Below are 14776 nucleotides of genomic sequence, written 5' to 3'. Positions count from 1 at the left end.
TTTGTCTCTCACTGTGATTATTAAAGAATCTAACCGGTAAGTCATTCCTTTCGTTTGATCTTACTATTCACTGCCATGGGAGAGGAAGGCGATTCCCCGAAGCCCCCATTTCTTTCAAATGCCCCTTCTGCCTCTCCCCCCTTCCCTGGGCAGGTACCTGCTTTTCGTCATGCTGCTTGTGACTGCCGTGGGGGTAGCCATCGTCACAGAGCTCAACATCCATTTCCGCACCCCTAGCACCCACATCCTGACCGACTGGACCAAAGAGGTGAGCTGCAAGGGCCGGGTAACAGGGAGGGGGTGGAGATGTGTAAATCCCACATACCATGCGCCCAGGAAATACTGCCAGCGTGGCAGTGTAGCATAGTGGTTGGTGTGTCAGAGTAGGACCTCTTGTAGACTGGGGTTCAAATTCCCACTGGGCCACAAAGCTGCCTTATACCCAGTCAGACCATCTCTTGCCTACACTGAATGGCAGCGGCTCTCTGGGTCTGAGCAGGAATAATAATAATAATAATAATAATAATAATAATAATAATAATTTATTACTTATACCCTGCCCATTTGACCGGGCCTCCCCAGCCACTTTGGCAGCTCCCAACAGAATATTAAAAACACAACAAAACATTAAAAACTTCCCTAAACAGGGCTTCCTTCAGATGTCTTCTAAAAGTCAGATAGTTGTTTATTTGCTGGACCTCTGATGGGAGGACGTTCTACAAGGCGGGCGCCGCCACCAAGAAGGCCCTCTGCCTGGTTTCCTGTAGCCTCACTTCTCGCAGGGAGGGAACCGCCAGAAGGCCCTTGGAGCTGGACTTCAGTGAACGATGGGGGTGGAGACGCCCCTTCAGGTATACTGGGCCAAGGCCGTTGGTGCTTTCATGGTCAGCACCAACACTTTGAATTGTGCTCGGAAACGAGCCAATGAAGGTCTTTCAAGATCTTTCAAGATGTTATGTGGTCTCGGTGGCCACTCCCAGTCACCAGTCTAGCTGCCACATTCTGGATTAGTTGTAGTTTCCGGCTCACCTTCAAATGTAGGCCCACGTAGAGCGCATTGCAGTAGTCCAAGTGGGAGATAACCAGAACATGCACCACTCTGGCCAGACAGTCCGCGGGCAGGGAGGGTCTCAGCCGGAGTACCAGATGGGGCTGGTAGGCAGCTGCCCAGAAGTCTGATCCTAGTGCTACCTGGAGTTGCCAGGAACTGAACCCAGGACCTTCTGCATGCCAAGCAGACGCTCTACCATCTGAGCTACGGCCTGTCCCCAAGGACTAATCTCTTGCACAAGGAGGCCTTCAAGAACCCTGTGTGGGTTGAAGGCCAGTTTTTAGACCTCAATGCACAGCAGCAACATACCTTCCAAGCATCCCTATTTTAATTCCCAGAGTTACAGAAGCTGCCCTGGCTTCTGATTTGATCCCAGAAAGTCCCAGGGATGAGCTGGTGCTTCTAGCCAGCACTGGTTCTTGCAGTGGTGCTGAGTTTTCGCGGCACCCAAAGATGGACATCCCGATTTTACATGCCCCGATTTTCTTCAGGGGGATGTTGGAGGGTATGCAGACATGGGATATTCCTCCCAACTGTTATAAGAAAAACTGCTCCTTTTCCCTTATCCAAGAGCCCATGTAGAGTCCTTAAGTGGGTCCCCTATCGGTGGGAGAAAATAACAGAGGCCAAACAGAGAATATTGAGAAGCAAAGCAGTTAGTAAGCCTGATCTTTATTAAACTGTTGCAACAGGGTCCTCACTCACCACACGCAGGAGGGAGGAGAACCCTGAACAATGGTGCGCAAGCCCTTATATAGACTTTTGAAATTGCCCACCCTGTAGCCCAAGACCACCCCCCAAAACATCATACATACATCACAGAAGGCGGCGGTCTACAGCAGAGATCCTGCCTGCCAGGATACCTGATAATGGTCACTGATTGCATTACCTGGACAGCCTGGCCATTCTTTTGTGATAGTTAATATTTAGTTCCTGAGTCCAGGTCGCAAGCTCACTCTATTCATACACAGATGCACTCTTAAACAGGATTTGTAAGCAAAAAGACAAAGGGAAGGCAGAGGAACATTTGAGGTCAATTTGGGAGAGTCAAAATGCCTTCAGGATTGCTCTCCTGTACTGTTTCAGACATGTGGTTTATATACTTATGCATGTGTTTGCCTTGGACATTTATGAACATTTAAATTATATTTGAGTGCTTAGAATTCTTATGATGCTACCTCCCCCAACCTTTCTGCTTCCCTGTCTCCCCAATGCTGCAGGTTTTCCTAGAGACCCTCCCTCGCCTCCTTCGCATGTCCAAACCGGCCGAGAGTGAGCCCGAACACAGGCCCGTGATCCGGCGATGCAGCTCTGTGGGCTACATCGCCAAGGCGGAGGAGTACTTCACCGTCAAGTCCCGCAGCGAGCTGATGTTCGAGAAGCAGTCGGAGAGGCACGGCTTGGCTAGCCGCATCACCCCTGCCAGTGAGCTTGTGGGGGGGGGGGCAGAGGGTGGTCACTGCTCCCAGGGGGCCAGAAGAGGGTCATCATCTCAGAGGGCTTGGGGAGAAGACGAGGCAGAACTTACGGAGGGCAGGGCAGGCGTATGAGAACACAGACCCAAGGGACCACATGCTCTTCTCAACAGTTTTCTGTGAGCCATACAGTGGTACCTCTGGTTGTGAATGGGATCTGTTCCGGAGCCCCATTCACAACCTGAGCAGAACACCCCCCCGCGTCTGTGCGTCCGCGGGTCGCGATTTGCTGCTTCTGCGCATGCGCGTGAATTCATTTTGAGCGTCTGCGCATGCGCGAGCGGCGAAACCCGGAAGTAACCCTTTCTGATACTTCTGGGTCGCCACAGGACACAACCTGAAAAGATTTAACCCGAAGCGTCTTTAACCCGAGGTATGACTGTATTTTATTTAGTTCCATCTCATTTTTAATTTGCATACCGTCTTTCTGTATTACTTTGCACAAGGCAGTCTGCAAAGCTGAAGAAGCAGCAAAAAAGAGAGTTCACCCATCTAATAACAACCTGATCCAATGCACAAAAGTCATAATAAAAACATAACTTTGAAATGAACAACCTATATCGAACAAAGCAATATTCATTAGAATATAATAGAATTAAATAGCAGCAGATGATAATTAAACAGTTTACCCTTAACAATCATGATAAAGAACTACAAAACTATAATCAATAAAAATAATGTCAAGTCACAACGCATAAAATACCACAAAACTTGCAAAACTGGGTAAAAGGGGCAAATTGAGAAACAAGGAGGCACAAGTTATAAAATTATTGGGCAGGGCCAGAGGCAAAAGTGGGTTTTACAGTTGCAAAGGAGGCTGGTTTCTATGCCGACTCCCATGCCCTTCTCAGCCCTCAGTCCATGCAGGTAAGAGGCATGGTCAGAGTTCTAGGACATAGTCCAGCCAGGCAAAAACACTCCAGCAGAGGGTGAAGGGGTGTGTGGCCTGGGGAGACTCCCAAGGGCCAGAGGGAGAGGCCTGGACTTCTCCCCCCCCCCCGGCCCACCAGCATGAGGCTCCTCCACCCTTGATCTACCTGGCCCAGCATCTTGTTCTCGCAGTGGCCAACCAGATACCTCAAGCAGCACCTAAGTGCTCAGTTATCAACAACAACAACAACAACAACAATTTATTATTTATACCCTGTTGTCTTTGTCCATGGAGTTTTCTTGGCAGGGATACTGGAGTGGCTTGCCGGTTCCTCCTCCAGGTGGATCACGTTTGGTCAAAACTCTCCACTATGACCTGTTCATCTTGGGTGCCCTGCTCGGCATAGTTCATAGCTTCTCTGAGTTCAAGGCTCAAGCAGTATGTGGACCGAGAACTCCCAGAAGTGCAAGCTGGATTTAGAAGAGGCAGAGGAACCATAGACCAAATTGCAAACATGCGCTGGATTATGGAGAAAGCTAGAGAGTTCCAGAAAGACATCTACTTCTGCTTCATTGACTATGCAAAAGCCTTTGACTGTGTCGACCACGGGAAACTATGACAAGTTCTTAAAGAAATGGGAATGCCAGATCACCTCATCTGTCTCCTGAGAAATCTCTATGTGGGACAAGAAGCTACAGTTAGAACTGGATATGGAACAACTGATTGGTTCAAAATTGGGAAAGGAGTACGACAAGGCTGTATTTTGTCTCCCTGCTTATTTAACTTATATGCAGAATTCATCATGCGAAAGGCTGGGCTGGATGAATCCCTAGCCGGAATTAAGATTGCTGGAAGAAATATCAACAACCTCAGATAGGCAGATGACACAACCTTGATGGCAGAAAGTGAGGAAGAATTAAAGAACCTTTTAATGAGGGTGAAAGAGGAGAGCGCAAAATATGGTCCGAAGCTCAACATAAAAAAAAACGAAGATCATGGCCACTGGTCCCATCACCTCCTGGCAAATAGAAGGGGAAGAAATGGAGGTAGTGAGAGATTTTACTTTCTTGGGCTCAATGATCACTGCAGATGGTGACAGCAGCCACGAAATTAAAAGACGCCTGCTTCTTGGGAGAAGGGCAATGACAGGCCTAGACAGCATCTTGAGAAGTAGAGACATCACCTTGCCAACAAAGGTTCGTATAGTTAAAGCTATGGTTTTCCCAGTAGTGATGTATGGAAGTGAGAGCTGGACCATAAAGAAGGCTGATCGCCGAAGAATTGATGCTTTTGAATTATGGTGCTGGAGGAGACTCTTGAGAGTCCCATGGACTGCAAGAAGATCAAACCTCTCCATACTGAAGGAAATCAACCCTGAGTGCTCACTGGAAGGACAGATTGTGAAGCTGAGGCTCCAGTACTTTGGCCACCTCATGAGAAGAGAAGACTCCCTGGAGAAGACCCTGATGTTGGGAAAGATGGAGGGCACAAGGAGAAGGGGACGGCAGAGGACGAGATGGTTGGATAGTGTTTTTGAGGTTACCAGCATGAGTTTGACCAAACTGCGGGAGGCAGTGGAGGACAGAGGTGCCTGGCGTTCTCTGGTCCATGGGGTCACGAAGAGTCGGACACGACTAAACGACTAAACAACAACAACAACATTTATACCCTGTCCATCTGTCTGGGTTTCCCCAGCCACTCTGGGCAGCTTTAAACAGAATATTAAAAATACAATAAAGCACCAAACATTAAAAGCTTCCCTAAACAGGGCTGCCTTCAGACGTCTTCTAAAAGTCAGATGGTTGTTTATTTCCTTGACATCTGATAGGAGGGCGATCCACAGGGCAGGCGCCACCACCAAGAAGGCCCTCTGCCTGGTTCCCTGTAACTCCACTTCTCACAGTCAGAAGGCCCTCGGCACTTGACCTCAGTGTCCAGGCAGAACGATGGGGGTGGAGACGCTCCTTCAGGTCTACTGGGCTGAGGCCATTTAGGGCTTTAAAGGCCAGCACCAACACTTTGAATTTTGCTCAGAAACATACTGGGAGCCAATGTAGGACTCCACCACTGAATCGCAGTGGAACCTCCTTTGGTTGCTTTTTATGAAAACTGGAATGAGCCTGAGAGAGGCTTATGCACCAGGATGTAATGATCCTTAAAAAAGTCTTAACCAACTTACATAAAATATGCATTATAATTACACATCGGGTCAGATGTGAAAAGCAAGGAAAGTTTAGAAAGAATTATAAGCTGACACACACCGGTTTGTCCAGTCAGTAGAACCTCCGCTCTGGTTCACTGTGACTCAAATTCAAACTGAATTTTTATCTAACACCAGAGCACCATCTCCAAAACACGTTGGCTGCCAGGAAATTCGAATATTGTTTTTATAGACTGTAAATTTAGCTGGTGGATGTAAAAGCTTGGGTTGTAAATTTTTTATGCCTGCCTTGCACTGCTGCTGTGGGCCGTGCTTTTTATTATTGCTGCTATCAGAACAGCAGCTTAGAAATACTGTTCATAAATAGATAAATGTTTGAAAGCCCGGGAATTGACGATGCGCTAATCTGCATTCGTGAACACTGCAGGGTTGTTGCAATGGGAGGGGGGGGGGGACAGGAGAGCCTGAGCCCCTCTCCTGCAGCCCCCACTTCTTAGCGAAGGGAGTGATCACACACACCCATCCGCTTGTAAATTGTGGAATGTTTATTCCAAAAACGTTATGCAGCCAACTCAGTGACAACGATTCGCATGGCGACTAATTTATAAGTTAAATACTGCAGAGGGAACTCAGAAATCTTGCAAATCAGTGGCAAACCAGACTGCGGCACCTTCAAAACACCCTCAGCCGCCCCTGGGCAGATTAGAGCCCCTGTAAGCAGACAAGCAGAGGTGGCCCATCCCATCTTGCCACCTGAGGTGAAACAGGAAGGCGCTGCCATGAGTGCGAGACGTATTTTTCGCTCCATAAGACACCCCTGAACATAAGACACACCTAGTTTTTAGAGCAGGAAAACAAGAAAAAAAATATTCTGAACGAAACAGTGGGTGTATGATTTTTGTGGTTCATGCTGTGGCCACAGACATGTGATCTGATGGTGAATTTGGGGTGACCCAATGCAAAAATCCTGAGGTTCCATGGGCTTTTACCTCCCCCCTCCCTGGCAGCCTCCGCTAGTGTCCCTTATCCCTCTTCCGATCCCACCGATCAGCTGTTTCCTTTCAACACTCCCTTCCCTCTTGTTTGCCTTAGTGTCTTTTCCTTAGCTGGAGCAGTTTTTTTGCTCCTCCTTTTCTTCTAATTTCTCTCCTTATTGCTTTAGTCTTCCTGTCTCCTCTTCTTGCAAGTTTGCTGTCTTTACCTCCCCACTCCCAGGTAGCCTCCTTTATCTCTAGCATCCCTTATCTCTCTTCCCGATCAGCAAACGATCAGTGGCTTTGTTTCAACACCCGCTTCCCTCTTTCAAAAAAAAGAGGATGATCTGCTTTTTGCCCCTGTGCAATTCAGCTCCAGGGACCACGCATTCTCTCCATAAGACGCACAGACATTTCCCCTTACTTTTTTGGGGGGGGGGTGCGTCTTATGGAGCGAAAAATATGGTACATACACTCTTGACGCCCCCACTGAAGCCTCACTTACTAGGGTCACAAGAAGGCAGCTGAGGACTGTCCTCTGTGAAGTGGACTGCATGGCCACCCAAGTCTCGCTGTGGCCCAGGTTTGGTTCCAGTGGGTGGCCAGGGGAGGCCTCTCTGGGGCTGGCAAGGGGCCCTGCACCCCAGCAGCAGCTCCAAAGATCAGAGAGGATATTCTCGATGCATTGCAGAGGGTTGGACTAGTTGATCATGGGGGTCCCTTCCAACTCTACAGTTCTAGGATTCCATGAAGCCCCTTTTTGATTATGAGTCCACTGAGGTCATCTTGATTACGGATGAATGAATCTGCCAGCTGTGCTTAATATGCATATTTCTCCAAAGAAATGGAGAATGCCACAGCGAGGCTCCTTACGGGGTCCTTGCCACGGGTACACATTCATCCAGTGCTTTACCAACTGCACTGGCTCCCGGTGGAGTACAGGGTCAGATTTAAGGTGCTGGTTTTGACCTTTCAAGCCCTATGCGGCCTAGGACCCACGTACCTACGGGACCGCCTCTCCTGGTATGCCCCGTGGAGAACCTTAAGGTCCACAAATGAAAGGTCCACAAATGAAAACACCTTGGAGATCCCAAGTTGCAAGGTGGTTATATTGGTCTCAACTAGGGCCGGGGCCTTTTCAGTACTGGCCCCGACTTGGTGGAACGCTCTGTCACTCAGTATGACCCTTATGTTGCCCTCCCCTTATGGTCTTGATCTATCGACTACTCTTAAAATGAGGCTGCATTTTAAATTGCATTTTAACCTGTATTTTAAATTGGTCCCCCCCTTATGTTTTTACTGTGATTTTATTGGTGTTAGCCGCCCTGAGCCCGGCTCTGGCCGGGGAGGGCGGGGTATAAATAAAATTTATTATTATTATTATTATTATTATTATTATTATTATTATTATTATATATTTGATACTGACTTTATATGCAGCCGACACATTTTTGCGCCCACTGCTTGGCTGGAGAACTGCACTGTGAAGGATGGCTGTACGTTTCAGTTCAGGTCCCCCCGGAAACCGCAAATTGGGTAGCTTCACCCCAAAGTGCAAGCTGAACTGAATTCCTCCCTCCACCCATCATAGCCCAGTTTGCTTGATCCGGGAGCTGGGACCCAAATTCTGGGCTGCCCTCCCGGTGGCTGCCTTCACCCTGCATTTGTGAGGACCCCCCCACCCCCGTTTCCTGGATGTCACCTGCTCACCGCTTCTCTCCTCTCTGTCCGCTAGGGCCAAACCCCCACGGGGTGGAGGGCACACAGGAACAGCTCTACAATGAGATCAAGCCGGCGATCACGGGAGCCAACTTCATCGTGAAGCACACGCGAGACAAGAATGACTACAATGAGGTGGGCTTGGCAGAAGGGTCACGGCTCATCTCTGGTTTACCTTTGGTTCCTCTGAGCCACAGCTCCTTGCTAGTGCCTTAGATTACAATGGATTCCTACTCAACAGTCATCGATGCCCCCCCCCCGTCCGCACTATGCATTTAAAGCAGTATCATTCCACTTTAAACAGTCCTGGCTTCCCCCAAGGAATCCTGGGATCTGTAGTTCTGCTCTGGGATCTGTAGATCTGCCCTCACAGAGCTACAGTTCCCAGAGGGGTTTAAATAATAATAATAATAATAATAATAATAATAATAATAATAATAATTACCAGTACACTCTGCCCATCTGGCCGGGCCTCTCCAGCCACTCTGGGCAGCTTCCAACAAAATATTTAAAAACTCCTCTTCCCAGGGAGTTTGGGAATTCCCTGGGAATTGAATGCTCTGCTGGATTTTAACCCTTGCTGGATCCAGGAGATTAGGAGGGACTGAGGCTAAATCTCTGCCAAACATACAACCATTTTTAACGATGTTAAATCATCTTAAATAGTAATGATTATATCAGAGCGGCCTTGTACCAAGTCGGATCATTATTCCATCTAGCTCAGTGCTGTGCAGCACTGACTGGCAGCTGCTCTCAAGGGTTCCCGGCAAGGGCTATGGAATGGCTCTCCCAGAAGGTGCCATTGGGGGTGAACCTGGGACCTTGTACATCCCAAGCTTATACCTGCAATTTTGCAATACGGCAGGCTCGCAACTTGCAACACATTTAACTGCGGGGTTGCAGCTTTACACACACAAATTAAGCATATGCAAGGTGGAGAGATTAAAAGCTCTTTTCCTGCCACAGAAATGACTTCAAAGCTTTCCACATTGCTTCCCGGGCTCTGGGAAGGTCTTTTTGGCTCTAGGACGCTCTCTGTCTTCTGGTTTCATGGGAAGCAATGCTTGCCTGGCATGCCAGCGTTGAGAAATTAAGGATGGCCACACAGGGGCAGTTCTGGGGTTGCTATGACTATGTGCCTTCTTGGCTTTCCACATGTGCTGGGCCTGGGTGTAACCCGTGAAATGCGGTCCAGGTCCGGTCCAGAATCCAAAGGTTCCGCTGGGAGTCAGTCCAACAGGGCCAAGGCAGGACACGAGGCAGGAAACCAGGCAAGGACAGGTGCAGAATCTCAGGCAGGTTCTAGCAAACAGCAATGTTGCTCCCGCAACCTGGGGCGGGGTCCGACAGCCTTTTATCTTTGTCGGGGTAACGGGCGGTCCTGATCCCCCAGCGACTCACCTCCCTGTTTCGTCCAAAGGTGAGCACTCCTCCTGCGAGTACTCAGGTCTCTCCTTCTCTCAGACCTTAGTCTCTGCAGCTCAGGAGATGTCGGTGGGTTACTAGACCCAGGAACCGCCTCAGCCTCCCCTGACCCAACCAGTAGTGGAGCAGCTGTAAGTGATGGCCCAGCTGGAGGCAATGAGGTCATCCCCGCATCTGGAGCTAGGGCAGGCTCCGGCCCCTGACTCGGCCCAGCTGGTGCTTGTTGTAGGGGAACCTGTGCAGACTGGGACTCTTCAGAATCAGGCCCCAGACTTGGTTCAGATGCCGCCTGAGGCAAAGGATCCGGTATGGACTGAGACTCCTCTGGTTCCAAGTCCGAGCCCGAGTCCCAGGCTATTACACTACACAATCGCCACCCCCTGCCAAAATGTAACCTCTCCTCAAGTTGAGAGTCTACTGTATCCCAGCTGAGCCCTGCCCTCCCTTTGCATCCTTCATCTCTGGCTGCTCACACCAACCGAGTGATAGGACCAGCCTTTGGCTCATGTGCCGCGGAGGCTGGATGGTAATCTGTCATGGATGCTTTATTGAGAGGAGGTCGGACTAGATGACCCTCGGTTTCCCTTCCTGCTCTGCAATCCTATTATTCTCTGCTGCGCAGCCCAGCTGCTGAGAGAGCATCCTTGGATACCCGTACTTTCTGTGTCAGGCTGTGGTGCAGAATGTGCTGTATGCATCGACCGGGAAATGGGAAGGTCCGTGTGTGCTTGAATTGGGCCATGACCTCTGTACATTGGTGGGGGGGGGGGAGATTTTGTGGTCTTTGGGCCCTTCCGAACCTTGCGATTTCATTGGCAGGAGATAGACAACTGGAACAGCATTGCGCGCACGGTGGACCGCCTTTGCTTCTTCCTGATCATGCCTGTTCTGAGCATTGGCACCTTGTGGATCTTCCTGAATGGGTCCTACAACCACCCTCCCCCCTTGCCCTTCGAAGGGGACCCCTACGACTACAATGAAGCCAACAAGAATTACATCTAGAGCTGGAGGGGACCCTTGACCGCCGCCTCCCCAGATTCAGAGGGCTGCCCTAGGCCCTGGACTCCATTTGAGAGCCGGTCTTCTTCCCTTCCTCTTACCTGTGAGATGGGACGCAGCCCCTACTAACTCACACTCGCCTCCCAAGCCAGCTGGCGTGTTGCATTCTCTTAAATTGTTTCTGCTTTTCTGCCTTGTCCCTTGCGGTGCAATAAAAGCTGTGTTTCCCAAGCGCTGGCTCCGAAACTACAGGGAGAACATGTTCAGGCAGAAGAGTCCTGGATAGCAAGGGGGAAAAGGTTGATGTAACTTTTCTTAGGCAATGTGTCTCTGGGTGAGGAAAACCACCCTCACTATGTTCCACACAAAAAAATGTATCCCTTTCCATCACTGGTAAATTCTTGCACGTGACAGAGAAATATTATAAGCTGCCTTATGTCAAGTCAGATACCCTTGGTCCATCTAGCCTAATATTGTCAACACTGACTGGCAGACGCTCTTCAGGGGAGGGGGCATTCTCAGCCCTGTGTTGAGATGCCAAGGATTGAATCTGGGGCCTTCTGCATGAAAAGCAGGTGCTATATGACCACCCCTCTCTTTTTTAAAGAAATGTGGTTTAGTTTGAACTATGGAAAAGCCAGCCATGCAAAGCTCCTATTGGGCAATGACTGTGCCTTCACCAACACTACTTCCTGATGCAGTTTTTCAACATCCTGCAGTCCAATACACACTTACCTGGGAGTAAAAGTGTTTCCAGATTAGGGATGGACAAATCTGAACATGTCAGTTTCTCTTTTTTCCAATCTTAGATTCAGTTCCCCACATATCAGTTTGCTTTTTTAAAAAGAGTCCTTGTGAAAAATTGTCAGCGTTTAGTGTGCATTTATCCAACATATACTCAGTTTTGTATGCAGTTTTTGACTAATATAGACATTTTCCAAGATGTTTCCAACAATAAACTGCATTTTTAATGTTATTTTCACAAATATATGCCTTTTTAATGCATGCTTTCCTCTCTTATACCAATTCCTGTGCACATTATTGGTCGGAATGCTACATTGCAAAATTTAGAGAAGCACAAAGCTTAAAGGATGGCTGTGTTTCAGTTTGTGTATTGTATCAGGAGGAGCAAATTAGGTACGTCCACATTAGAATGCAAGCTGAACTGAATTTATCCCCCATCCCTCTTCCAGACATGAAGCTCGTTTTGCAAATGGGTCATTCAGATCTGATATTTATTCTGTGTGTGCATTTGGCAAGTGAGCTTCCACACATTCCTGCTGGGGGTTTTAAGGTAATATTGTTCCTGTTACACCACTTGCCATCCATATCAGGGGGAGATATGGCTTGATGGAATGTATATGTGGTTCTTGTCCTTACCTGAGCAGTCAGAGAAACCTATGTGAAGTCTGCAAACAGGAGCTGAGGGCAAAAACACTCTTCTCACTTATGATCCGCAGCAACTGGTATTCTGAAGCATCCTGCATCTGACAAGGGAAGGGAGAACATCGCCCTACGGTATCTTCTCCCATCCTGGTGTACAGGTATTTCTGCATATGCACCTTTTAATTAAAAAATATTTCCCCGGATACGCACAACAGCAAATGCTGCTTACAGGCTTCATTTAACAAAATTTAGACCCAATTTGACTGTAGCACCAAAAAGAAAAACACTACCAAACCTCTGCAGCCAGTTATTTATTCATTTAAATAACATGTCTCAAAGCGATTTAACAATAATTACAATTGCATATTTAAAAGCAACGATGGCTGTGATTGCATATTTAAAAGCATTTAAAACAATTCCATATAAGACAATCAAAACTACCACATATAAAAGCAATTTCAAATCCGACAGAAGATTCAGACAGGGATGATCGTATTTCACAATGGGCAAAATGGAGGTTTGTGCATTTGGAAGCATTGCATTAAAAATAACCATACAAAAGGCCCAACACTGTTGGAGGGAGAGAGTTGGAAGAGAGATTCCTACTCTCCAGCAGCAGTTAAGCACGATGGTGATTGCTCAAAGCTCATTAAAAGTTGATTAGATTTACACCTGCCCTCATCCACCTTGAAATGAACATTCATGACAAAAATACTTAGGCTAGAATAAATCACAGTCTCAATTCACTCTGCGCTGTGCGCCCCGAATCTTCATCCAAAATGGGTCTCAAAGTTGCCACAAAGCAACAGAAGTGGCCTCCTGAAGCGACCTCTGGACTGAGCCAAGTCATGTCTGGGGGCTTATTTTTAACCCCCAGGCCCTGCCGCGTCTGCTGCCGGCTGTTGTGTGGAGAAAGGAGGTTAGGGGGTCAGGCTGCGGTGGGCAAAGGAGACATGGCCTTGGAGGAAGTGCCTTTCTCTGGGGCACAGATCCCATTTCACAGGAAGCAGCTGAGGTTCCGGGAATGTGGACCACCAACAGCTGTGGCCTGAGGGTGGGCCAGGATCTTGTTGGGAGTGACTGGGATTAAAGGGCAGGCATGAAGGCATCAAGCTGAGGAGGATTCCTGCTCCCTTCAGTGACACCATCACTGGCTCAGTCGGGGGGGGGGGGCGTATTGTGTTTGCGCGCACTGATCCCCTCAGCTTCTCAATAGAAATGATACAAATTTATTTGTTTAATTGGAAAGAAGAAAGAGTCCCTACCAGAGAGGAACGGCAAACTAAGCTGGTGGATACCCCGAAATGGCAAAGCTGACTGGGAAACTCAGGAACCAAGAGGACAAAATCTTTAAAAAGGAATGGGAAATTTTTATAATTTATTTAGGAGACCACTGTAAGCAGATGAAAACATTAGCAGGGTTTTAATTTTTTTAAAAAAATATATCTTTATTAATTTAAAATAAATACATTTATGAAAAAACAGACGTACATACAAGTGAACAAACATACAATCAAACAAACAAATAACAGAAAAATCAAACAAACTACCACACTATAAGATACAAGAAGATTAATATAATTATCATCATATATACTCCTGATACTGAACTCAATTATAAAACTTATAGAGAAGAAATTTAAACATTAGCAGGGTTTTAATATCACTTGTAATGTAACAGGTATTATGGATAATATGGATGAATACAAAAGATAGATTAGGAAATAATATGTAGTTGGAAATGTTTACATTAGGACACATGGAAGGGATGGGGGAAGTCACAAGATTCAGAGAAGTCTCTTTATATGGATATGTAAGTGGTACTGTTATAAACTCATTTTTGTAAAATCGAATAAAGAATGAATTTAAAAAACAAACAAAAATTTATTTATTTAAAAGCATTTATAAACTGCTTAATTATTTTTTCCCTGAGAGGCATACAATGCTTTCTTTCTTTTTCTTTCTTTTTAAAGCACCATTAAAGAATAATAAAGCCTAAAGCCAATAAAAAGGCATTATAAAAGCATATAAAACAGGCCCCACACCAAGCAGGGGGGCTGCTGCTGGCAAAATCTGAAGTTGCCGGGAGGGTGGAAGAAGGACTGTACTGTTTACAGGAGGCCTAGCGGAGCCTCCAGGGACCTCCCCCCCCCCCCCCCGGAGTAAAAAAAATAAAATCCTAGGCTGGGTGGTATTTTTGTCGAGCTTCTAAGACAGAGACCTTGAGCAAGTACATGCCAGGCAAGTTTGAATTCTACTCTCCGCTTTCCCCAGAAATTAAATAATGATAAACACCGAAACAACTGGCAAGCACATTTCTTGGTGTCTCCTGTTGGCAGAATATGGCACTCAGATAAGAATGGATGAATCTGTCAATTTCAGTTCCCTTATTCCGTCCGTCCGTCCCCTTTCCAGTCCTGAATTCAGTACTCTACATTTCTGCAGCAATTTCCCCCGGTACAACTCCTCTTTGTACTGAAGGGGCATATTACAATATTGTTCTATATTATCCCAAAGGGGGGAGGTTTCTACACCAGCCAGAGGGACAGGGTTTTTTTTCTGTTGCTTAAATGTTACAGTGCAAATGGGCCTCTCTTTGGAATGTCTGGCTTAGGCGGGTAAAAGATAAGAGCAAGGTTGAATGGGTGTTATTGTGGCCCCAGACCGGGGGGGGGGGGGGGACGGACGACTGAAGACAAAGAGGTGAGTTGAAAG

General features: G+C 47.3%; 1 protein-coding gene across 1 annotated transcript in view; it reads left to right on the top strand.

Moving 5' to 3' along the window:
• The window catches only part of CHRND (cholinergic receptor nicotinic delta subunit), a 33743-nt gene extending 22092 nt beyond the window's left edge, over positions 1-11651 (top strand). The window contains exons 9-12 of the mRNA XM_083739630.1: positions 154-268; positions 2272-2476; positions 8268-8386; positions 10496-11651. Coding sequence (XP_083595756.1) covers positions 154-268; positions 2272-2476; positions 8268-8386; positions 10496-10678 — 622 coding nt within the window. The 3' untranslated portion in view covers positions 10679-11651. The remainder of the gene's footprint in view (positions 1-153; positions 269-2271; positions 2477-8267; positions 8387-10495) is intronic.
• The last annotated feature ends 3125 nt before the right edge of the window (positions 11652-14776 follow it).

Source organism: Podarcis gaigeae (assembly GCF_964106915.1).
Source record: "Podarcis gaigeae genome assembly, chromosome: 5".
Taxonomy (NCBI): Eukaryota; Metazoa; Chordata; class Lepidosauria; order Squamata; family Lacertidae; genus Podarcis; species Podarcis gaigeae.
This window is presented reverse-complemented; position numbering and strand designations above follow the sequence as displayed.